We start from the raw sequence: 27,268 nt of genomic DNA, 5'->3' as shown, positions 1-27,268 counted from the left end.
ACGGAACCAGTTGCACATTAAGTTCTTGGTAAAAGTAATATGGCAGGCAATTTAATAATATTGTGGGAATCTGGAATCTCTCCACCATTTTAACTCTTACCAGGTCAGTTCTAAGTTGGTAATGATCCTTGCATTTATTTAGGCGCGTACCTCTCTACCGATCTATAATATTTTTCTCCTACTATTCATTTGAAGTTCATTTTTTCAAATATTTCCCTTATTCCCCTGAAAGTTATACTAGCTTCACGCCTTTCATATTATCTCCTTTCAGTGGCTTTGATTATGCAACCGATGTATTTTTGTCTGTTGCCTTTTATGTATTAATTTTGAACACTTTTCTTCATCCCATCATTTAGATTTAGGTCTGTTAGTGTTGTTACTGAAGGAAATGGCTTATAACAGGTGATTACATACCGTAGACCTGTGTCTAGCTTTTGCATCATTTAAATCAATTACCAACTCTCCCCCCAAGCGACTTACATAGCGTGTAGCGGGAGTGCTTTACTTTTTACTTTTGTGGTAGATGTGGTCTCCTGATTATTGTAATGTCTGGCCGAAACATGTAGGGTGAAACGTTAAAACCCTGTTAAATTGTTTTAAATAATTGCTTCTAGATATTTTCCAAAGCCATGGAACAGTGGACTTATAGCAACAGAATTCTTGACGAGGAAATGATGTGCCTTTGGATTAGTTCGTTAGTAGCTTAGTTAACTAGACATCTAGTTAGTTGATTCGTGTCTTTCTTTGGCGAGTGGGTGGGTACTTCACTCCTTTTGGGGGCACATGTATTGCATCATTGAGACGCCATCACTCGGTGCCATGTTCCTCTGACAGGGCGTCAATGAAGTGATCTGACATCCATGATAATTCGCTGCTGAGAGTGTGTTATATGCCAGTACTTGGTACCATTCGCCACTCTTCACTTGCTTAACTAAGGTTGACCTTTCTATCATGCTAATGACACTCGGCAATGACGTCATGTCGGCTGAGCAAAAACAAATACCTGTGTGCCCAGCGCAACCTTTTATGTCATACAAATGACCCGCCATTTGCTTGTGTGTTTCAGTACAAGTTTCATTCTGTATCTTCCGGAATAAGTAAATCGCATACACATTTTCATGAGTAACGCTTTCATATATAGGCCTATTTATATTTAAATCAACTTTAGAAACGTAAGCTATTGCTTAGCCCAGAAAAAAAATTCTACCCGCTTTCCACGTCATTAAATTTTAAACGACAGTACCTCATACTAAAATATGGGACACTTTTTATGGAATCAAAATTTATGTGTGCAGAGAAAAACACAGGAAAGCGTACACATTGTCCCAGCGAGTTCTGTGAGACTTCTAGTTGTGATGTTAAAACTAAGAAGCATTGAATAAAATGCATGAATAATTAACACTGTAAGAAGTGAGAGGTGGAGAGGACGAGGCAGTTAGCAGCACATGCTGCTCCCTTGAGACAGTCCGACTGTCACTGATCGAAGCAGGCCACTATCGTTTCCTTGAAAATTAACACTTGGATTGGTAGACAAAATAGCTCGCTAACTTAGTTCCTTTTTAGCACACTTCCGTGGCTTAAATTAACTCTTTCAAGCACATGCATTACTCGCTTTAGCATTCAGTGATTTTGCATTTCGCCTGCAAAGTGCAGGCCTATATGAGTTTACATGAATACCAGAATAAACTGAGTATTTTCTAAAACAACATTGAAAGAACTGATCGTTATATTGGAGATTCGTTGTTTTCTTTTAGGTGGGAATAGGATTTTGCAACCTCTGAAGGCGAAGTATCACGGCATAAAGGCAAGCAGCGAATCTTGATTAATGCAATGAAATTTCAGGTTTTGACGGCTGGGGGGACGTTGCGCCATGTAGTCTGGCAAACGTCTACTGGAATACACTGAGCAACATCTCAGAAATCATTTCTGTGGGCGAATTTATTTTTAAGTCATTTAACGATGTTCCAACTCGGCAGATTATATGACATTAAATATGAGGATCATGAATAGTGAATAGATACAGATTTGGAAGGAGGCGTTTATGTTCTGGTTGAATTTACCGTAAACATATTCGTCTTAAGAAAATAATAAAGACTCAGTCAGGAACTGACGTTATCCGGCCCGATATCGGAACCGAGCACTTCAGAATATTTAGGGAAATGGTGATTTCCGTGTCGCTTATTTTGAAACGAACTGTGTCATTTGTCTTCCTCGGAACTGTATGCGTGATGTTGGTGAGACGTGGCTAGTGACAAAGACGTGAACCTTTTTAGAGGGTCATCAAACAACTGCATGTAAACATGGCAACCAAATATATGCATGAGTTCTAAACATATGCTAATACATGGAACAAACACCATTTTCAATGGGAAGGTAACTTATTACGTCAAATCATTTTACTTTTTGGCTATCTACATAGACCATAGGGCTCGCTCTATACTTAAGAGAAGTGTTTGTTGCTGTCTGGCTTAACCTCTTGAAGAGTATCTTTATAACAGCAAAGTCTTCCTTCAGAGCTATACGCTGGCCGGTCTTCTGGGGTGTAGCGCCGTGTAGTGTGGTAGAAATATTCCTACTTTTCAAAGATGCTTAATGCTGCCGTCATCAGGTCGATGAGCCGGTCACCTCAAATAAACTTTTTTTCCTGGAAAGTAAAATACTTTGGAAAATCTATGTGTTGATTAGAGAATGACAGCAAAATTTACATCGATAAATCGGGTATGAAGATTCACCTTGTCTTCCGCTGGTATGATTCAGTGGAGTAGATTTGTGAAATACGATGGACTGCCGGTACCATGACTTATCATAAAAGGAGGAAGTTTTTGACCAGAAGAATGACTATCAGCTGTTCAGATAATGCCTAACAACCTACCATGCATGCATGCATGCAGGAATGAGTCTTCGTTCGGACTTGCATGGCGTGGGTTACCTAGGTTTTGTTGCCGCATTGAGCAGTAATGGGCCTTACGTAATGTAATCTAAATTAAATCTGAATCCTCTGCTACCCATGAAGAAACATAGTGGACAGGACATGCCACGACACACAATTACAGAATGGTGGTAAAGCGACCCCAGGGCATATACAGGCTAAAAATATGCAGGTTCTGTTTTGTTGACTCGAGGTAGGTTAAACACACACAGACGCATCACATCGTCTTGTAAGACGAGGAGGCGGGCCGGGAAAAGTCAAGGGTCGAGCCACGAGGAAGGTTGGCAGGCCTGACAGACCATGTGTGATGGATAGACTCATCGTGCTACGTCACACTTACACTGTTCTCAAATAGTAGTTACCTGGTAAAATCCCGAAAGAGAGAAGAAAGGTGATTGAAGATTTCTGTCTTCTGGGTTGTTGCTCAGTGCAGTCTGGTCGATGTTTACCAACGTTTCGGAGGTCATACTGCCTCCGTCATCAGGGCGATTAATCACCTTAATGATGCAGGCAGCAAAGACCTCTGAAACGTTGGTAAACATCGACCAGACTGCACTGAGCAACAACCCAGAAGACAGAAATCTTCATACTCATCGCTGTGAAAACCTCAAATCTTACAAGGTAATTGAAGTTGAAAAGATTGGAATAAGGAGAGGAGAAAAGAAAAGAAGGTATAAATGACAGAAGCGGAGAAGAAATAGAAGAATAAAGACAAATGGGATGGAAGGAAGACCGAAACAGTCCACGGAACGTGAACGGGCAAGTGAACTGGTCGGAGGAAGCTCCATTGGTTCATATTTTACTAATTTTTATCAATTTGTGAATTTCTATGCATCGCCGTCCTGGACGATTCAGTCCATCTTGACAAGGATAAGCTCGTTCTCCAGCATTAAGAGATTGAATTAACGTTTCCTCGTGTTTCGACATGTCGCATTTTTCATTTAACTCTAGCCTAATTAGAGATAATGCAAATGTTTGAAGGCGAAGAGAACACTAGAACGCAAAGGACATGAAGAAAGTGCGACATCGAGACTATTTATAATGACGATCTCCTCGCCCTGCTATTGGAGGCAGTAAGTTCCTGAAGCGTCGGTAAACGTCTACCAGACTGCATGGCGCAGCACCCGAGAAACATTCACGTTCTTTCTCGCCGCCGCGAGAACCTCAAATGTCTGAACATAATTCCCGTGTCTTGGAGTGAATTTATATTGGGTCATGTTTTTAACAGCGTTAGTCTACATTTGGCCGTGTATATTTAGCATTCTTTCGGTCTCCGAGGTCGGATGTTATAGATTTAACTTTAACCCTTTCTTCAGCCCCTCCCCCCTTTCCCCTCGACGGTGTTGAGTAACATGTTCGAGGAGGGGATAAGCACTAAGTACACTCACTCTCAAAGCTCTTGTCTGTTTCCTATAAGTTTTTGTAATAATGACGAGCAACTGCACTTTTCAACAAAACTGCGGCCATTTTCTCCATAATGAAAAGTATAGTGTTCATCATTCCGTTCGCCGGACGTTTAGCATCAAATGAAATGTCGATATGATTTGGTAACGGCCCGTCTAGGCCCATTTGAAGCCATCATTCTATGACGGACGCATCTCAAATAAGGTTCACACGTGTTATAACAAGGCCAAGCTACGTGGTATGTAGTACTCCCCAAATCTACAAAAGTCTTGTCACTTAAAAACAATTATTCCACCAAGTACTGTAGATAGAGTTGTTAATTAACACTTTGAATCCGAAACTTCCCCGAAAAACTTTTACATATGAAGCTGAGGGTTTGTATGTTCACGTGATTGTAGCTAGAGAACGCCGATTTGCACCAAATTTAGCACGCTTGTTTCTTGAGACCACGAAGAGAACATAGGCGGGTTAAAACTCTGCAAAAAAGGGTTCTGATATCGATCCCTATCGAAGGATCTTCCTGTACCTCGGGAACTAAACACGATAGAAAATGGCTCCAAGACCAGAGTTCTGTGCTTCGAAGAGTAGATTATTAAAAGACGCTCCACGACACCGAAAATTGTTCTGGATCCTTGTCCTGACAAAACGACGTCGAGCGTCAGTACACATAGAGAATGTTGGGAATACAGACGTGACGTAACGTAACCTAACCTGGGCGCTCCAAGAACAGGGTTCCTGGTACGTCGTGGATTATGCAATGAAATCTGATTTGGACGTTGTGGCGAAGAGAAAAATCCTACCCTCTCGGAAGTCAAACTCGGCCTTCCATCCGCAGACTAGAAAAAATTATTTGGATAAAATTACACAAAACTGATGATAATGTTGAAGAAAACAAACTATGACCAAAGAGAAAATGATGGTCGTGATGAATAAATATGTTTATGATGACAGCAGTTGTGAATGCCTTGCTTCCAGATTTGTATCAGCAATGAACGGAATCGAGGGCTGGCAAATATTACATTCAAGGGTTGGAAACTGATTTAAAATGCTGTTCCCCGCGCCTCTTCTTAGTCCTCAGCCAAGCTGCTAGTTGTTTGGCAGTCTGTCGTCAGGTGCAGTGTTTAATTACACCATATGACGACGTAGTGAACACGTAGTTGTGGGCTCTGACAGTGATACGAAGATCACCTTTCCATCTGCCTCACTGGACATGCTTTATTGTTATTACATGATGCAGACTGATTGTGCGGCTTCCAGAGATGCGATTGGTCACACATTGTTTCCCGCCCTCCCCCCCCATCCGCAGCCTCATCATGCAGTGATCAGTTGTGTCTCGCCAGGAGCAAGAGTGGTCCAACTGCGTGTTCTGGAAAATTGTTTTGGCCAATTTTATGGTTCTAAACGAAATGGGTTCCTGTTATCTTCGTGAAAATTGGTGTCATCGCCTCGCGGTCGACCTGCTCTGAACTCCCTACCTTTTGCAATGTTAACATGAAGACCGTGCGAATGTGTGTATGAGATTAGATCTTATAAAAATAACATTATGAGTGTGTGGACACAGATAAGTTGGCGATAAATCGTCTGTTAGCAGTTCATGTTCGATCGGCATTTGTTATTGTACCGTATTAATAAACCGTCTTATCCGCTTCTTGTTGAACGGTTTTCTCAAGGTACTTTCCCTGTACATATCCCATAATTTTACATTTTAGGACGGGTTTACAGCCAACGGAGATATCTAAAAGTAAAGAAAATCCCAGGATAGATTTTAACCGTCCCTTAAATGACATTTGAAATTTGAGCACTGACACAAAGAGATGTGGACCAACTATTAGTACGATGTACTGAAACCTAAGAAGTTAAACCGTTCGGAATCCCACACTACAAAAAGAACAGTTGCTTTAATACTTGTAATTTACATACGCACATAAATGAATGTGATTTGTTTTGGAGATATGATTATGGGCCTACGGATAATGACACGCTACGATCTTAGACATGTTTTATGGTCGCTTTTCGGAAAATATCCTCGAATGACATCAGTTCGTTTAGCCATGTTAGCGCGCCTCTCTCTTACTAACAGCGTCCGAATTGCTGAACCAAATGTTGATCAGACTGAGTATCGTAGACCTCTTCTCGTCCTTGTGGTAAGGACAGAATCAGAAAGAGGACGTGGTGATCTAGTGGGAGCTTGAGAAGGCAGAATTTTGATACTCAGGCACTGCTTTTCCTCCCCGTGGGGTGGCGTGGCATAGCTCCTTGTGAATGGTAAATTTTTAGGGAATACAAGTAAGACATGAAAAAGTCTTGAAATTTAAAAATTCGTTAGGTGTTTTTTATACTTGCCCCATGCTTCGTGAGGACTCGTCTGTTGGTCTTTCAAATCTTTGTGCTGTTATGCACGGAGCGCATTAAAAGGAAGCATGCCGGGAGGCCTGCCTGTCTATCAAGACGTTTTATCTCAAAAGTAATTAACCGGTTTTGGTACGAATGTGATACGGCGGTCTGAACTAAAATTTGTTGAGAAATGTTTATATATGTTTGTGTACTTCCAGTGCAAACCCTACTTTACATGCAGCATAAATTAAGTTTAATTAACTTTGTGGAAAAGAGCATACTGTAGTAGTTACTGGTGTATGATATGAGATATAGATCTGGGAGACCTGCGATGTTTATCTGAAACGGCGCCAGCTGGTGGTGAGTGGTCAGCGTCGCGCCCCGTCCACTTTTATTCCCTCCGGTAACCACTGGATAGGAGGCTAGGCAGGCCTCAGAGTCGGTCTTGACGCTTACAGCGGTTCGCAGCGTTGTACTAAATTCGTGACTGTACAGGCCACGCGATGGTCAGATTTTCTGCCCTCCCGGTCCGACTATTTGTGGATATTTATAAGAATTTTGGGCAGTTTTTCACCAAACATGCTCGAAGTATGTTTGGGTCCTGATACTGTTGAGCATAGTCAGTGCGTCGCTGCCTGCAGACACCAATTTTAACCAACGTTGACACCTTAAATACTTTGTTATTAATTAATTTTCCTGTACGTATGATAACTCTTATTTTACGTAGAAAGGAGTCGGACAATGTATGTCGCACTGAGTCGAGGTCAGCAGATACAGGTGCATTTTACATGGGCGACATTTCACTATTCATTAATATCTAACACACTAAGTGAAAGGTGAATGTGAACATTGTAATTAATGGTTTTCTAGTTCCATCTGTCGGGTTTGTTCCATGTTCGTAGCGCAACATGATTTATGAATCTGCTGGCTACTACTGTTGGTAAATATTAATGATTGTCGCAAATCACAAGACTTTTTATAGCTCTTTCTGTGTATACAAATGGATTACCATTTTTTGCTTTAAATAAACCATAAGGTGCGCTGAGTATTTCCGGAGTTATGCAACATGGGCGTAAGTAGCAATGAGAAAGACGTCTAGTAGAACAAATATATGCGCTCTTCTAGGCATGAACGCTGTGAGAACCGCATCTCATATGTACGCTCTCGCTTCGAATCTTTCGTCGTTTGGTTATCTAGTCACATTGTATCAAGCACTAAACTAAAATATATTAATATGTCCTTTGTTTCAGAGACATTAAATTTGTCCGTGAATCAGCATAGGCTGTAACCACTGTTATAAACAAACCGCTTCGCGATGCAGCTGTAATTGTTATGAACTTAATCTTCTTGCAACCGTTGTTCTCCTGTAGCATAATTGTGAGTTTCAGTATGAAAATAAGGAAACCGTGTTCTTTTGGCTTTCAAGTTCGTTCGCCCAGAGAGTTGTTCGCTGTCATGCCACCATCTCGGTAGCCTTAAAGTACAAGACAATAACCAACAAAGTGTTTAATATTGGACTATACATGTACAGTTTCGTGTATTTCGTTCGTTTGCAGCTTTTAAGCGCACCTGTCCAAACAGGAGCCTTGACAACGAGAGTGGAAACATGTGCTTGGTAAGCCTACTTCAGACACAGAGTTTCCAAAAACATTCTTTGCTGTTCAGCGTCCCTCATTGGTCCTGATGCTCGTTTAATGCAGACGCAATCCAAATTTCTTGTTGACAGGGCCAATTATGCGACATTGTTTATGTTCTATCTTCGGTATTTGTTTCATATTTCGAAAATAAATATCATGGAACATTTATTGACTAGCTGAGCGACTGCCAGTTTTTAAGATGGTCTCTGCTCCATGGAGTTACGCACGATATGATTCGTCTGTCTGAGTTGATTCTTAGTTTAACGTAATATTACCACATGCGTTAAATATGTGTAGAAGATCGCTGTCTTCTGGGTTATTACACCGTGTAGTCGGGTGAAGTTTACCGACGTTTCAGAGGTTCTTGTTGCCTCGATCATCAGTGCCATTAACCCTTATCTGGAGTGACTGGTGAACTAGAGTCAGGGTAACCGATGGCAGATCTGATATTCTAACCCAGGAAGTGTCGATTGCAAAGTAGGTGTTGTTAACCGCGGCCCATAATTTGATATGGATTATAACATGTATCACTCTTGTTCCGAGCCGTACAATGACTGTGAGGTGTCTATTGAGCAAGGTGATGTGTTGGGAGGGGTAAGGGGACGGCTGACCTCTTTTGTTACAGAAACACTAACAGCAGCTAGTGGAATGTGATGGGGTTCATTTTTCACGGTGTCCGACCTAAGACGACGACAATAAAAAGAATAAAAAAGGAATGTTCATCAAGTTTTGAATAGCTAGGTGCGAAGCTGCCGACTGTTTGCTGCTTCTACACTGTAAACATCTCCCCACAAAGTCGTGGAGACGAACTTTGAACTTGTCATTAACTTGATTGTCTGCGTGTCTTCATATTCATCGTCCCTATAAAAGTGGCGAAGTTCAGGGATATAAGCACTATAGGGAAAAAAATACGTCTTTCACGAAAAATTTAATTTCGGGAATTGCTAGTCAACCTTCAGACCAGAATTGTGGTTTTAATAACACACAGATGGATGGTTCCCCCAAGGTACTGAAGCAGTTGGGATGTGTATGATTCTCGGTGTAAACAGTGATGAGTACCTTAAACAGCATTAATTAGTTGATCTTCGTAATGGTGAAATGTGGTGTTTTCTTTGCGGTGCGTACTGAATTTTTAAAATTTTATTTACACGAGATTTGGCCTAGAAGGGTTAACATAATGTGTCGCGCATAGTCAGAAAGCTTCAAACTTCGAATCGGTATAAGTGGCTTCGAAGTCGCGTAGTTGCAAAGTCTGCAGAAGAATCAAAGGAGGAGCCGACATTGCTGCTGTTCTTGTAGGAAATATGACTGCTGCTAGTTGGCAGTGTGGGCTGCTTGCGCTCATGATGTACATCATTCGTCGGCCGAAGATTCCCACAGTGGTCATCTGCAGCAACTAACTACAATTTTATAACGCGTTTAATTTAATCAGTACCATAAAGCCATGGCTTCTGTGAACATACAAAGAGATTCTACCTTGGGCACAGGCATTCAACTGCTAGGTCCTTCTAATTGCAATATGATATGTGAACGGCTTCCAGTGTAGGAAATCATTGTTTGATTTTTTTTTGCATTACTGCAACCGGTGGCCCCAGGATGAAATACGGCTTGCTGGACATTTGAGTTTGAACCCCGAGCAAATTAAGCTTAAATTAAAAACTAAAAACAGACCTGTTCAATCGCCATCTTATTTAGAAGTTTGTGGTCAGGCAACTCATTTACATTCTTCTATCCATAACCCTAAAAAGTGAACCAAAAGAATATTCGTTAACCGATGTCCCTGTATTTATGCCAGTTGTCTTTGTTAATTAGGCGTAACAATGAAGCATTAACTTGTATTAATAACGTGATATATAGCCTGTGTTTCAGTTATGACTTCATGTGTTATGTACCAAATTTATACTATTAGTTGTTTCTTAGAAAGCCTTTGAATGAACTTCGATTTGAGACTCTGTAAAACAGGAGTTATATTCGATCCACCACAAAGAAAAAAGAAAAAAGAAGAAGAAGAAGAAGACGATATTTCAGGTTATCACCGAAAACGTCTGGTTTCTGGGATGTTGCGCCGTGTAGTCTAGTAGAAATTGTCAGACGTTTCAGAAGTGCTTACTGCCGCCGCTCATCACCCTCGTTATGGATGCAGTATGCACCTCAAAAACGTCGGCAAATTTCTACCAAACTACACGACGCAATATCCCAGAAGACAGTAATTTTCAGATGCTTATGAAGTCAGAATAAGAACGTGCTTAATCTATGGATGGTAGAAGAAATTTTATAAAATCAATGAAAAAATATTTTTCGCCATCTCTGACTGTTTAAAGAAACCATTTTTGTAACTGTTAAAATTGTACGTTAACTTAGAAATATAGGTATAATAAAAGACAAAGTTTATTTTAAATTACGACTAGTCCGGATCTAGAAATCTTTGCTCTGGGTCTTGGAACTTAATCTGTGTAATGAAGATATCGTGATAGTTGTTAATGACAACGAAAGGTGATCGTAGTAAATCTTAGAACCGTAATGGTCACTGCTGAAAAATCTTATAGGACACCAGCAATAGTATAAGTTAAAAGTAATAATAGTAATAAGCATATACTTACTTAGTCGTAAAATACATTTAACCAATTTCCATGTTCTGTTCCTGCTGTAATTTTACTGCTTCGAGCATGAAATTAATCGCATAGTTACCTTAAGAGAATCGCAGTTTTCTGATCTTCACATCTCATTACATACATCATTACACCCCTTTGTCCAACCTTATGGTTCATTAAAAATCATTACATATAATATAACAAACCTTCTGGCTAAGTGCAAACTTTCTGTTTCACATATATATTTGCCCTGTACTCTATAAAGTTTACCAAGTAACACGATAGCACAACGATTACAGTAAAACTGTATAAGAGGTGTGGAATATTGTCACTCCTAGCAGTACCCAAGGTTATGAACACATAACCTACTTGTCACGAATATAGATAATCTTGCTGGAAAAACTGCATTACAGTCAGTATTTTAGCTCTGAGGTAGGCCTGTCTGTAAAGAGTCTGAAATGATGTTAATAGATCCACTTCAGACAGTAACATTTCCACGATACGTGTTGAATAAATACCATGTGATAATTATTTAATCAGCACCTTATGGCATGTTTATTTTCCTTTTATTATAGTGACCAACACGAACGAGGGCAGGTGGCGCAGACAGAGAGGTATATAGGCCAAAAAATGGCGTCTGCTTCATTTTGGAGTAACTGAACGCTTTATACACCAACTCTCTGAAGCTGGTTGGCTCTCACGAGGACACATGGCAGTATATGCGCAGAGGCGCCTAAAACTCGGCCGCTGTCGCTCGTGTCGGTCGCTTTTCCACCATCGAAGGCCTGATATGAAATATGCTGGAGCCGTTAGACCAAATTTACTAAGAATCTGTTATTACATATAAAAATAAAATATACTTTTTGCTGCCAGTGACAGATGCTTCCCGTGAATATTGATGGCCGTGCTAGCTCAGCAAACACGGTTAATATGAACGTTCTGTTCCTAGCAACTACTGTTCGATTATTTCGTCAGAACTTGTAATAAAATGACCGTTAATACTTTTACTTTCTTGTTTGTTACAGGAGAGGGCCAAAAACGGTAGATTTAAAGGTCGAAATCGCTGCTTGTAGCTATGGGAGTACTGTTCGAGACGCTCGTAGGGTCTCTCAGCTGAAGAGATGCAACAAACGGCTGTGTGCTGACCTCGGAACCATGGACCTTCTGACCACTGACACAGTTGCTGAAATAACAGGGTAAGAGTTACAAGAAAATTGATTCCAGGTTTATCAGCTGTATCAGTTAAGTAGGATCGAATGCGAACTTAAATCGTTGTTAGAAATAGTGATAATTGGGTGATGTAGACAGAATTTGATGATGGAGGCAGCAAGGACCTCTGAAACGTTGGTAAACTTTTACCAGACTACAGGTAATTCAGGAATCATTCTGCTGCTGTAAGAATAAAGTTAGTTTTAATATGTTCGTACGTCAACAGATGATAGTTTTCTTGTGTCTCTTGCAGCTCGGGTTCAGGAACTGAAGGAGACAGGAAACAGCGAGAATCTCGTCGGCTCACCACAATCATCGATCAGCTGAAAAGCAGTCGGACGCGCGGCCACGGACAGCCTCAGCTAGGTGAGTGTTGAACTTTGGAAAAACACCGAATATAGGTCAAGTGCTTGGTTTAAGTAGTGTCACGCGTTAATTATCTGGAATTTGGCGTTGCCATTTGAATGTTCCTCTAGAGTCTCAAGTATTCTGGCGAGGCCACGCTGTTGTGGAGTACAGACGCTTTTACTGAACAGCGGAGCCACTCTTGTACTAAATCAGATTTCCGTTTTCTATTGTCTTTTTTCTTATTTGATGCGACATTTTACTCGATTAGACATATCTTAAAATTTGCTTCAGTGATAATAATAATAATGGACGTAGCAAGGACCTCTGAGACGTCGGCAAACTTCTACCAGACTACACGGCGCAACAACCCAGAAGACAACCATCTTCAGTATCTTAGGAGTTTGCTGGCTGAACTGGAGTGAGGATATCCGGTTTGTGGTTCGAGATTTGTTCTTTTTCAGCTGTTTGTTGTCGCCATTAAGAAACAGAGCCCTGAGCCATGCACTTGCAGTTCTGTTTGACCCGGATACAGGGCGCTTACCACGTCCGGTTTTGAAACCTTCCACCTGAGCAGGTTTTCTTGATCGTTGGCCGCCATTAGCTATATTTCATATTGATCTGATTCGCTTTGTCGAACCTGCTCTTTCCCGTTTGTTGCTTACTTTCAAGCAGTAGCCTGCTACCGCACGTTCTTGCCCGTGTATTATCATTTCAGATCAGTTACGCGTGACGTTACATGACGTTTCGTGATCTGCTCTTGGTAGTTAATAATCGTAATCGAATAGTGAGAAATTGATATGAATACCTACATAAACAGTTAATTAACCTCAATAGTCGTCGATAATATTTGTGTTGTGCGCTCTCACAGGCCTGCAAGTTCTCGATAATGACGGTAGATTAAAAAATAAGTTGTATTTCTCAAGTGCCGCTGCCATTAGGTAGCTTTTTAAAGTATGATACTGCTTTCTGGGTGGCGAGAACTTTGGAATAACGATGGGATAGGAACATTAAATAAAGGAGGGAATGAAATAGAAACACGAATGGAGAAAGGAAGAGAAAGAGGATAAGGGAATAATGGAAACACGAATTGAATGTAACGAGCCTTTTCTGCGAGTTATCTTAAAATGCTACTAAGGCTTCTTTACAAAAAAGCATGATTGTCGATGATGAAGTGACTGAAAGGTGTCGTCTTCTGTTTTGAGGTCTGCGCCCGCATTTGCCTGCAGGGTCGCGAGGAGCAATATAGGGATAAGCGGCCTACAGCCCGGAACCAAATTCAAACTTCATGAAATCTACATAGAATTGCCTTTGGCTTTCAGCTGAACGTCGCGGTGAAGCAGTTAGCATTCGAGAGCATTTGTGATTGACCCTCGACGCTATTTAGAATTCTTGTAAAAGGATTGACACCGCAGCTGGGAAAGTGAGAGATTTTATACTAGCCGTTAATAGAGTGCGGCCTACATCGATCGTAATTTATAACGCAGAGCTCAATAAGAACATTAGCCTGACTTTCGGGGTTGGAGGTGGGGTGGTCACCTGGTTTTAATTATGCGTGGAAATTGTGCCGCCTGAACTGCCCAATCGCAATCCGAAATCGTCTTCATCCTCGGAAGCACCCTCATACTGTGCGCTTTTTGAGTGAATTGTTCACGGTGAAAGAAATATTTTGGTGGGGGGGGGGGGGTAAAATTTTTCCATATGCAGGTTTTATCTCCGAAACTATTTGACAGTTATGAATGAAATTTGGTATTGAGTGTCTACAATGAAAGTTATATTAATTTAGATGTTTAAGGGTCAATTGTAACTCCTGCTTGATTTTATGACTGACTGTAAGCAGTAGAGCCATTCTTGGGAAACTGGTGGTCTCTCATCTGGTCAGTGTGCTGTATTTTTACGAGAGAGAGAGAGGACAAGAGTAAAGAAAATAAATCTCAGGGCCGGTGTGAGAGACACTTTAATGGTACTTGGCCGCGGTGGGGAAGAGCCTTCATTTGTTTGTAGATTACCATCCTCAACCTCTTGTTATGGGAAGCATTGTGGACAGAGACAAAGATGTTAAGAACTGTAGGCGATGCCACACAGCTGCAGCTGGAGTTCCGCAGGAAGCAACAAGTGGAAGTAAAGAATGCCTCACTCACCACATCATAAAGACGTAAACAGGTATCTGATTCTCAAGGCGACGAATATGAGGATGACCTAATTTGGTTCAGGCACCCTTCATTCGATATTGTTGTACCGAATTTCTTCTCTTGTTCGTAGTTATCCGTTAAATTAGTTTTACAATTTGTTTTCTGAAGTTGTAATTGAGCAAAATATGGTTAGTTACAGGCCATCATTTAGTATGCATCGTTAACCATATTCTTCCGTATGGTTGAGCTAACCTCAGACCAGGAGGCTCAACAGCTAGGGTTTCTGAGCTTCCGGTTTTTCTTGAAGACGGAAGGAGGTCCAGCTTCCCACACGCTGTAATGTTATTGAAATATAGACGACGTACAAAGTCTACACACCGATTTTACAGGCTATCATTTCTCTGAAAGACTAGCACTGAATTTTATCGTATTAATTTCGCTACTCTGCCATATATGCACATAATTTCCCAGAAACACGTAACATGGTGAACACCTGAATAAATGTCGTTCTGTCGAGAAATTAAACCAATGCAAGAAATTCTCCGAGAATGGTAAATTCATCTTACTCTGGACAAACAAATACTAACAGTGGAGCCGTGTTTTAGCTGTTTTATCTCATGCGATGCCATTCACATGCAAATGAAGTCTGTAATAAAATATTTTGAAGGTTATTTTACAAGCGCAGCCATGAATGCATATATATTCTCACGTGTACGAGATTTTGACTAGTTTGGGGCGCTCATTTTTATTGCTAAATATATCATTTGTGTGGTAACAAAGAGACTGGCAGATGTAAGTAGCCGCTAGTAAAGTAAAAATGCTCGTGTCTCTTCACCAGAATGCACCACAAACTCATATTGTAAACACAGCTGATGTAGTTGGTCTTTCATTAATGTGGCAGAGTTATGATATTTGGGGATGACAGTGCATCTAACAAAAATTGCCGGATCCGAGAGATTTGAGCTTCCCACAGTAGTGAATATTCCCGTTTTGGAATTTTTGGTCGTAGTTCTTCTGTGGACTTGTGGGTAGATTTTCTACGTTTCAGAGGAACATGCTACCTCCATCTTCAGGATTGACGATTTCAGCTGGTTTGACATCACAGTCTGGACGTTGTGGCGAACAAAAACTCTTGTCTATTTTCCGAACGTTATGATTCAGTGGTTTGATCTCTTCCATATTCGAGAGATCCTTGGTCCAAATCTCGGCATGGGTTCATCTGAAAAAAAATTACAATTTTATTTCGTATCTCAAAAGAAACATAACGCGTCTCCATTACTAAGAGTAATTGGCTAGCTGGGGAAATAATCGCTGTTTATTCTAAGAATCATACGAAACTCATAAATACGCTCTCTGAGAAGAATACATCTGTATTTACTCTTAAAGTGGGTGGTATATATAGCCTCCATTGTGTTTTGAATAATTTTACGACTGAATCGTTCGGATCTGAAGCTTGGTAGGACGACTGGAGCGATGTGACAACTTAAAGTAATTTAGATTAAGTTTATGCTTGATATCTCAACTTCTTCCCTTGTTCCACTTATCATCGTCCTACCTTCTTCACTTCCAAACGCTGTACCTACTCTTCAGCCTACTTTTATTACAAGGACGAACGGGTAATGCCTGAGAACCTTCGTATTTTGTAATTTGTCTCTTTCCCGTATTAAATGCGGTGTCTCTCATTAGTTCCCTCCATTTTCTCTTTTCTTTAGTCATTTGTTCGTTGTTGCTTCAAAGAGTACACTTTCTTCCTCGTAACTTTTCACACCCTTCAGTCAAGAACGTCATACGTGTTCTTGTAACCTTCCATCCGCTCACCAGGCACTAGGTATGTGACTAGCAAACAGATTCGATTCCCCTTCCATTGTATCCATTTAGACTTTTAGAAGACGTTTCATCAATAGAATTTTTGTTTTAGAGATGCTTGACATACATGGTTATAACTTGTTAAGTCGCCGGGGAAGCCCCGAACCGGTGTTTGCATTACGCAATGAAATGTAACCTTTATGGTTTTTCTTATACTTAGGCCAATGGTCGTATTTAGTTATGCAGATATTATAGCCATGCTTGTAACCTATACTAAGACATAGGGTTAGCCAAAATATGTTGTGTTCCAGTAGGTAGTGATTAACTGACTCGAACAGGGAGAATAAATGGTAGATACGCATTCATAGGGTGATCAAATGAAAGATAATGGTGTAAATGGAGTATGTAGCGCATATATGAGAGATGAAAAATGCGCAGAAAATATGTTATAAACCTGGGCGCAGATGGGAGGATAATATTAAAATGGAACTTAAAATGAGATGTCCTGCCGTGTGCTGGTTTTAACTGACTTAGGGTAGGGCCCAGTGGTGTGATCCTCTGAACACTGTAGTGGACGAAGATGAGTGTCTTCTGGGATGTCGCACGCTTGATGATGTAAACAGGAATTACCTCTAAAACGTCGGATACGGCACATCACGTCGGAACACAGTTATCTTCATACTCAGCGAAGAATTGCTGACCAGCTGAGCCACTACTATTTCCCTGTAAAGAAAGACGGTCCCATGGAGTCGTTTATTCCGAAACTGTCGTTTATGGACGAGAAATTCCGGTTACAGTAGCCGGTATCCATGCTGAACCCGTCACATCTCGGGTATTAATCACTACATTGCAACGTAAGTTATGTCCTGCTGTTGGCTCTACCTAGAGCCATGTACATCCCTAAAAAGTACTCGAATCTCTACACGTATTTTCAGGATTTGAAATGCGTCCCACGAATCACTTGCTGGACCTGCCAAGATGAATTGTTGAATAGTGTCACGGGTGTCTTTTGTTTCTTGTCCTCTGACTACGAAACCAAGGACACCTTCGCGACTCTGAACAGTATTTAAGGCGTCACGTGGACCCTTCTGTATCTGCAAGTTGTTTCACTCTTCGTTTCGTTTGTTTCGTAGGGAAGATGGCGCAGTCGTAAACAAAGTGCGAAGTCGTGGTGCTTCTCAGTTTGATTGCAACTGCTAACTTTGAACCATCATTTCTCTCACCTCTCTACCAGACGGGAACAGTTTAATTTTCCTGAGATATGATTTCTTAATACCGAAAACGAGGTTATAACGTAAAATATCATTTCCTCCTCCTTGATGTTTTTATGTTCTATTTTGGGCCTACGTGGGCAGAACGGGATTCAAACGCCCGGAACGATGAGACAAGAAATTAAGAAATAATCTGTTCTTATCGGCATAATTTGCGTCTTCGGTGTGAAGGGATTGTGCACAGCCAAAACACCAATTTTATTATGAGTCTGCCTACAATGCTTAAAATAACTGTTTAATTTTTATTTTGTAAAAGGAATGTAACTTTAAAGCAATTTTGCGGCTGTCTTTAAGTGTAGTCGCAAAATATATCCGAACTTTGTTGACCGTTGAATTTTTGAACGTACGAATTTGTTTTGGTGAGTTTGGAAATCATAAATTTGTAGGCTTATAGCAGGTCACCACTAGTGAACAATTAATCCTATTTGTTTTCATGTATTGTTTAAATTCGTGATTATTAAATAACATTTATATGGCCTCTGTGAAGTACATTTAGTGCAGTGCGAATTAGGTTATAAAGGTTTGCTGGTTTTCCTTCAAAACAGGCATCTTTTTGCCGATATAGACAAGTAATATAAGTCTCTAATTATAGTATTAGCCCGGCCTATCGTTCGGGGACTATAGGTAATTTTGATAGTTTTTACGTAACTTAGTAATTATGGCAGACATGTTTAAAAACAAATAATTACATGTATGTTCGAGGTTATAGACGTCTACAGTAAATTATCAGCAACGTCAAAGTTTATTATCGCTTTAGCATTATGTCTATAATATGCCTGTTCTTCCTCATTCGTTTCTTAAACGCAAATGTGTTAGCTTTTTTTTTTAAATTTAATAGGCCCTGTTAAATAAAACTTGTTAAGATTACCGCGTGTTGTGAGAAATAGTAAATTATTTTATAGACTCGTTTGAATGTAAGATCAATGGGTTTGTAGTACATTTAATTTCGCTGTTCCCGCCATTAGGCAAACAAATTCTTGTTGCTAGTTTTGTTTTGTTGATTGTACTGTCTGTACGGGTACAGTTCATGCCATTTTTATTGACGTTTAACAGAAGAGGGTCGGGAAAGAGAGACCCGCTCTGCCTAGTTCTACTGTCATCCAAAATAACATTTCTCCTTTCTACGTATGGTATGAGTAGTGTGGGCATGAAACAACGGAGCGAACACCACCAAGTAGAATGTTTTTGGCTGGCGAATACATACTTTGCTTGCATAAAATAATCTGTAGCAGACAAACAGGCATAGCCAAGAAACTATGGAGTGCAGACGCCAGGTAAACTGACGTGAACAATAAATAGCGTTGTCTGTAACCTGGTACTTCCCATCTTAAAGGTTAGCCAAGTGTTATTTACACGCCAGCTAGACGTCCGCCAGTGCATCTCATGTCAGTGTGCATAGTCCATTAAGAGGCCAGTACTAATGAAAGCTCCTACTAGTGACGAAGAGGTACAATGAGGTACAAAACTGTTAAACACGTCTGGTATTTGTATCTCATGATAACTCACGTTGCTCCATTACGTAGCGTGTACCACGTTCCTAGGATTCATCCTGACGAAAAGATAGGCCTATGTCTTCGTTCCTGCTTACTCAGGTATCGGGCAACGAACTGAAGTACCAACTTATGACAAATATGAACATTTCCCAAAAGGTCGTGCCTTCTGATTGTTACAAGAATGTTGTCAAACGTATTGACCATGGTATCTATTTGATGTATATACGCACTTTTAGATTCAAATGATTAAAAGCAAAGATGATATATCATATATCTTGTAAGACAAGTAGGAAATTATGATTTGGACAGAAACGCCTCTCGGGCCTATGAAGTCCACAGAAAAATTTAGTTCGACCGTGTAATTTCCTTCGCTGTCTTATGCCTTTTCTTAGTCTTCATGTCTGACTGGTAAAATCTGTCTTCAGATATTTGCAGCTGTTTTTCACTCCAGTTTGTGCAAATTCATCGTCTCTAAAGAGGTGGCCGTGATACGTGTTCTCAAAAATAGAATTAGCAGCTGGAGCGCCTAAAATCTACTTAAACTACGAAATGTATTCTTCAATGTTGCGGTGCACAGTGACTCCATGACAGCGTACAGTCCATTCCATTTTGCAGTCATCTTCCTCGAGATGTCTCTCGCGGAGCGAAGTTGAACTGCGTTCACGCTTCGTCCTCTCCACCCCGGAGGAAATTATCCCCGTACCTATTACGCTGGTGGCTAGGTGGGCCCAAAAACCTGTCTGGACTGATAGGAATCGAACCCCGGTCGTCCAGTCCATAGTCTAGTCGGTATATTGGCTGAGCTACCCCGGTCGTCTGGTGATGGCGCCTGTGTAGTTATATTCACTCGTGCGTACACCGCAGTTAGAATTAGAACGCATGGTTGTCAACGGCGTCCAGCCTTTCATTGTGTTGTCAATCAGTGACATAGAATTTGGCGTTGGGTAGAGTCCCACCACGCGACTAATATATACTTTATTCACGATACATTGAGAGTCGGCACAGACTGAAGTGTCCTCTTCTTGAGAACAGAAAAGTAAAATGAGTTTTGAATGTACTTCGGCGTGATTTTGCCACTCGTACTTTTCACATTTTCTTTCCATATTTTTCTGTTTGGTTCTTTTTATATTATGCTTCCTTTCATTTTCTCGTTTCTTTTCAGCCGTCTATTTCTTGGTCAGCATCTGGGCGAAACTTTAGATTTTGTTGCATTTTATTGCCTGGATTTGAATATAAAATACTATTTACATATTCAACGACTGTTTTGTACTTTTAATTTTGTGCTGTCTGTGTGTTGATGAAATTACATCGACAAAGTAACGGTTTGCAGTAGATATTAAAGGATTGTGGAGGTTAAAGTAATTTGTGTAGGTGTAGTTCTGCCTTGCAAGTGCGATGTTCGTTATGCCCAGTAAGCTCCTCACGAGCGCGCCCAAATAAGCACCTCTTACTAGCTGAAGCTGAGGAAACAATTCTCGTCCAGCAGATGGGATCCTGGTTCCTGTAAAATGCTAGTGTCCAGCCAAGTGAAACGCGAGTGGTTATATCGCAGCCGAGGCGAATGGTTGTGTGGCGAGAAACAGAACTAACGACCTGGCCATTCACTTTAATAGTTGAGCACTGACATCAGCGCTCTCACCTAGATGGCCATAGGCCTTTGTCGGCATATACCCTAACCGACTTTCTTGTTGGCCGATCAGCAGCAGGTGTTTCTGTGATACATTATTCACCCGATCCTGAACTTGAAGAACCATTAATCTAAATCAAGCGGCTTGCTTTATACTGAACCCACGAAATTCGTTGCATTCGCGAATTGTCATTGGAAGTAATCGTTAATTCATTTTTCTTCTATGTAACGACATTTATTGAACTGTATTGGTTGTGTAGGGTCGAATGGTGGAATGATTGTGGAATTGAGAATTGGCTTAAATGTGGATGGGAGTATTCGTGCCTAATTTTAATATAAAACAAACAGATTTGCCTATAGGATCTGAGGGGAACCACGGAATACTTGTCAAGATAACTTGTTTCTGGAGCTGTATTCGAATCCGGTACAAACCTCAGTTCTCCTGCTTTGGTTTCCAAATGCCCACTTTCCCAGGTACTTGTCTGCGTCGTATATTTCTTCTCGTTCTGTGGGAGTCAGTTACTGCAAGCGGCCGAAGCTTGAAGTTGATAATTCATCTTCGTCTGTTTCCGACAACTAGAAATCTCTGGAATTGGCCTCCATATACTTTAATGCTGTCGTGGTGGTGAGACATTTATTATTAGATGAACGTGGTTGCTCAGAAATTCAGCCACATCACACCACATCAGTGCAGCAGGATTGCAATACTTGAGACGCAGTGCGTAAAGGAATGTGGGAGCGAGCAGTTTGTGTCCAGTGTGGGGTTACGAGAGGCGTCCAGTCAGCACCTGACCCCTGCTCTTGGTGTCATCCATGCGAATCCAAGTCTGAGATAGCGTCAGATAAAGCATTAGGGGTGCCAAAACATTTCAGTACACGCGGCTTTCCTGCGAAGCTAATGAACACGAGTGTGGAGAGGTATGCATTTTTTTAGACGCATTCTTCGCTGTTTTTAAAGCTCAACTGTCCAGTATTTATTCTTCACATATAAAGAATTTTTTGCCCTCATGCCCAAAACGTTCTTCATCGCTGTATTACAGGCAAGCGACACGTGCTGCTCGAAGGTAGCAGTCTACGTCCTAACTTAACTCCAACATAAAGCAGTCGTTAGAATGTGAGTAATTCAGAAACGGTTAGCCTCCACTATCAAGCAACTTACACAATCCTGTTTGTTTCTTCGTCGCTGCGTGACAGGAAGCCGCCGTAAGACAGTCATTATGTCATCAAGAACTGCAACTCTGCTCAAAATTAATGTCCCATCGTTTCCAAGAAAAGGCCCTCATCTCTGGTTAAATGGCTTTATGTCAAAATTTTTGGAGAAGCCGTGTTCTGTTTGGGCTGTCGTATTTAATCAGGGAGAATAAGATGAACGGAAGGTGAAGTTATAGTTACGCAGTTATAATCGGGAAAACGGAGCGTAATAAACATAAATGGGAGGATAATATTCAAAGTAATGTTAAGGAGATAAGAGGGTGTTCGCATGTTTGCAGGATTCAGCTAGCTAAGTACAGAGATCCTTGGTGTGCTCTTGTGGAAACGGTAATGAATCTTCTGCTTTTATAAAACTGAATTCATTATTATTCAGTTTCTTGTGTTTGAGTGCAAAGAATATGCACAATCACTGTCAGCAAAGCGCCAGTGCATTAACCTACAGAGAGAGACTGTAATTAGCGTCAGTATTTCATTCTTGTCAGAATTAATATATTCTGAATTAGTGTTTTCCACCGCACTGTTCAGCGCCTCTCCTAATGCGGCAATTATAAAGACGCCTGATGATTTTCCTAGCGTACTAATTTGTGTGCTATGAAATGTTCTAATCTAGATTCGAAGTTCAGGTCGCTTGAATAAAATATTATGTTTTAGATATATCAGCGCTTAGAGTTGTCATTATGCAATTTATATTACAGGAAACTTGAATGATAATGAAACATTCTCTGAAAGCAGAAATGAAAGTTTCAACAGTGTCGAAGCCCGAAATTGGGTACTAACCTAAGCTGTTTTCATCTCATATTCTTAGAACTTTTCATCTAAGAAGTATCTTCATATTATACTTTGATCTTATTCTATGTCCTTCAAGTGATCGTTTATCAAGAGATTTCCCCACCAAAATTATACATGAATTCCTGATTTATCCCCCCATTTTAGCTGTCTAAACTCGTCAAGGTCGTTTCCTGTCGCATAATTTCGAAACCGTTATTTACACCCGTCCTCTGATGTGACCGTGTAACCAATGCAGTTAAGTAAACGCCGTTAAATTAAGCAAGAATTTATGCCGTAATTATGAGACTCTTGACTGTGTTTGTGTTTTACTCCCTTCTAAAATTACTCGGCAATTACTCTACATCGTGCTTTTACCATTAGGCAGCTTTTAGGAATATTTATAATTATGGGCTAAGAAAACTTTAAAATGACATGGATGGGAAGATAATGCGAAAGAAAGGAGGGTAGGAGATCGAAGTGCAAAGGGTAGGAAAGGGAAGAAAAGCGGAATATATGACATCGTTCCTCGTTGAATTTCAACGGGCCTTTTCCATTTGTATCGATATAATATTCTTTTCAGATTGTTTGCATGTAAAGGTATGTGACCTGTGTCACCCGACATCACGCATGCGAGTATCAAAGGAATCATTTGTAGTCTCTGTATGCCGCTGGACACTGCGTCCCCTTCCCCCAGGCCAATCAGTTCACGCCCTGTTAAGCGTCACACTGTCAGCAGCCGATAATTCGTTCTTGCACCCATGAACTCACAATTATAATGTCCCATATTATATACGGAAAATATCACGCTGGCACAACCATGCGCGAAGGATGTGCGCATGCTGTTATATTCGTGTGCAATCTTGATAGAACCTCCCCCTCCCACACACCCTCACCGCAGTGTGTGTGGACGTCGGTTAATTAACCTATTAGTATACATAACGTGGTTCCAACCAAGTCTTGTTACAGACCGTGAAATTACCCCCCTGCCTTCTTCAGACGTTCGTCACTTGCTGTGATGTTGCTATTCTGTTATAATTGCTGACGTGAACCTCTTCCTTCATTGAAAATTACTTTAAAGGCCAACAGGGGTCATGCAAAAACCCTCATTAGTTTAGGATCGCCGATCCTCATTTGTTGATGAAGATTCGAAGTTTTTATGCGTTCGTTAGAATGACCATTAAATGACATACAAGTTTACTGCACCAGATAACTCACTATTGGTATCTCACGCGATAGCTCATGTTTGTTACTCGACATCTTAGCTCGGCTGCTGTTTTCTGGGAGAAGACCCAGTTTCAATGTTTCTGCTTCGTCTTATAATGCTATGCTTATCTGCGCAGTGATGTTTAATGCCATGCTAATTGTAACTTGGTGTTTCCTGTCATGGCATCAGTCATACGCTTTGTACACCCATTATAAAAATGTTCCAAGCGATAAAAATACGAATTAAAAAAGAGCCTTCCGTGGATAAGATGCTTCATATACGGAAAATGCAATCTACAAGAATTGTCACTTCTCAGATGGGCATGTTTTCTTTGCAGTAGGACGTTCTCAGGCAGGTAACAGTGGACGACTCGAAGCTTTACGACAAACAGCAAACTTTCACAACTCTTCCGACCGAAGATGTAACAAGTGCGGTCTAACAGGAGGGCAAAATGTCGGGGTTTTTTAAAATCTAATACTGTGGTGAATAAATATTGAATGCATTTTGTATTAAAACAGCGTGTTATTTCCCTGAGATATAAAGTTCTCATTGCGGTGAAAGATTTGTTGTGGTCTTGTGGGTTACGACACTGCGTACGTGTTTATCAGCGTGTCTCAGGGACGTGCTGTATTGCCATTGAAGATATCGGCCGTGTTCCGTGTGCTGCGTCACAGCCCATAATAGCAAAATCAACATTTTATTTTGATTTTGTGTGGCCCCAGGATAACTTAGAGGCATTCTCACTGTCCAGTAAGCGTCATTATTTGGGTCAGGTCGAAATCTGGTGCATTCCCAATATTTTATTGATACGTTTTCCGCCACAGTGACCGCAGCTGAGCAACTGTTGTCCGCACTTTGGCAGGTCCGATGGGTGCAGTCTCTTCTTGGTTACATTTGAAGCCCATTGATCGCGACGCTTCTATTGACAAGTCACTTTTCGTGCGTACGTTATTTCCTATCTTTTAACTCCCATTCTTTCTTCTTTCCCATAGTCTTTCATTCTGTCTTCTTTTATTTTCCCCTCCTTTTCTGTTTATTTTGCCTTCTTACTTTTTATTTCTTTTATTTTCGTTTTTTCTTTTTTCCGTACTTTTTCTTTTTCGGTTGTTTTCTTTCCTCGTGTGTTGTTTCTTTGTCTTCCTTCTTATTTTTCTTTGTTTCCTTTAGCCTTGTGTTTGTACCCTTTCCCTTTTCTCAGTTTTTATTTTATTTTATTTTGCGAGACGATCCCAACGTCGATTAATATGCAAAGGAAACATTTTTGGTGTTCTGAAAGAAGGGCTTACGTCAATGAAAATTGCGTATAACTTCAACCCTTCTTACTGAACACCGAAGATAAAATAATTGACTTATTTAACATTTATAATTATGACACGTGTCTATACATTTCGCAGATTTTAAATCTTGTGTACCTAGAAGGAAATTTATCGTAAAATGTAATACCCACTACTTAATAATTACCATTGTAATACTTGTAGATGATGAGGATGATATTGATTATGTAGCATTAATAGTAGGAGTAAAAATGATAAAATAATTATGCACACTTTAATTCTCCCACACATTATTTTTCGATAAATTTATGTCGCTAAGATTTCTCCCCGCAAATTAAATAAACACGGCGAAAGTATAAGGCGTGGTATTACAGTGCATGGGTAACGGATTGGTGGGGACGCATGTATTGGTGAATATAATATTAAATAAAATACACACACACGCAATTAACAAGTGCATAAATTTATTACCATTCCAGGAAGCCAGTCTATTTGCTGCAAGTTTGTAAACAGCATTTCCATAATGATACGCGTGCGAGATCAGAGATTATTCTTTATTTAACATTCAGCATTGAATGAACTTACGTGTTCAGGTTCCTCTTTGTATAATCGATTCTAATGCTGTAACTAGTTATTTCCCGCTGTTTACAGAGACAAAACAATGCCCCAGACCTGCCCTATTAGCATATAACAATATAAGCAGGCGCATATTCTACCACTATGTGCTGTAATTGTGTTTTGTGTTCATGAACTAAGTAATGTCAGAAGCAGCGTAGTGTCTGGAAGTCCTAGTAGAGTGTAAGAGAAATGCATGAAAATACGAGTGAAATACATGCGAAATGTGTGAGTCATTTAACGAAATTTCGTCTGAGTCTCGGAATCGTGGTTAATATTCCTGATTCTGGAGGTTATGGGTTCTGCTCTCCTCCTAGACGCAGGTTATTCTGACTGAGATTTCTCTCTCTTACTTTGCCACTCCGGGTGTATGCTGTAATGGTATCTTAAGACTTTCGTATTCATTCCCATGAACATAATATACCGAATTATTGAAGGATGTAAACTATGTATTTCACTTTTACGCCATTATTGTCATAATTTATTCTCATCTAGCCTCAGATACCCTCTTTTACACATTTTCTTATGCGATCTCTTCAATTTTCACGCCAACCTTGGAGGGGAAGGAAGGCATACATAATTAATAACACTCCAAATCTCGTTTCACAATACACAACCTCAATAATCGACACATAAAACAATCGAAAAAACAATATTGGACAGTCTTATGACCACTGAAAAGGGTGGCCTCTGTGGTGTCTAAACACTATAAGCGAGACTTCCTGCTTTATGCTCTGAATGTGTCTGTCTGTCTGTCTGTCTGTCGGCTTCCTTTTCTGTGGAAGCAGAGCTCGGTGCGCAGACAGTAATGACATCTCAGCTTACAACAATAAACTAGATCGAGAGTTGTTTTACTGCCATATAACATTCAGTCGATTCGATGTATCGATCGATATAGATCTTCGAACTAAACTGAGTAGATTGAGGGTAAAACCAATGCAGTAATTGGTACACTCAGTTATGAACAATACTGGTCATTCTGAGCACAAAATGAAGCCTTCCTTTTCCTTTATTATGTTATTAGTGACAAAAGAATGTGATTTTGTCACGTTGTCTTATTCTTGAGATTCCAGTACACAACTCGAACATTTAAACCGTGTTTAAGTCGAAATATTCGGAAAACCTCAAGTAAAGAGGTCACTTTGAAGACCTGGACACTGATTTGGGTAATCTTAAACGCTGGCTCAGAGGTAATGTGGGATATGTTTTGGCTTTTTTAACCAGCAGAGTGACTATCATTATTAAAAAAATTCTCTATTATGTAATTAGTTTACCAAACCTTCACTCATCTCGTTCCCTGCGAATATAATGCCTTTCAAATGTTCAACCACTGAGCAGGAAACTTAGTTCCTTTAATTACTACCACAGCTACCAGTTTGGGCCATGTGGACCTACGTGCCTGATTTCAGTTTATTAC

The 27,268-nt window shown here is 40.4% G+C and overlaps 1 protein-coding gene across 2 annotated transcripts in view; it reads left to right on the top strand.

Moving 5' to 3' along the window:
• Window positions 1–27,268, top strand: part of Samuel (SAM-motif ubiquitously expressed punctatedly localized protein) — a 235,900-nt gene that overhangs the window by 17,177 nt on the left and 191,455 nt on the right. For both annotated transcript variants that reach the window (XM_087357656.1, XM_022070106.2), the window contains 2 exons: window positions 11,921–12,091; window positions 12,358–12,470. In XM_087357656.1, coding sequence (XP_087213782.1) covers window positions 11,921–12,091; window positions 12,358–12,470 — 284 coding nt within the window. The remainder of the gene's footprint in view (window positions 1–11,920; window positions 12,092–12,357; window positions 12,471–27,268) is intronic.

This window comes from Zootermopsis nevadensis, unplaced genomic scaffold (genome assembly GCF_977971745.1).
Source record: "Zootermopsis nevadensis isolate Lab colony 2312 unplaced genomic scaffold, Znev_1.0 Znev_ptg000028l, whole genome shotgun sequence".
NCBI lineage: Eukaryota > Metazoa > Arthropoda > Insecta > Blattodea > Termopsidae > Zootermopsis > Zootermopsis nevadensis.
This window is presented reverse-complemented; position numbering and strand designations above follow the sequence as displayed.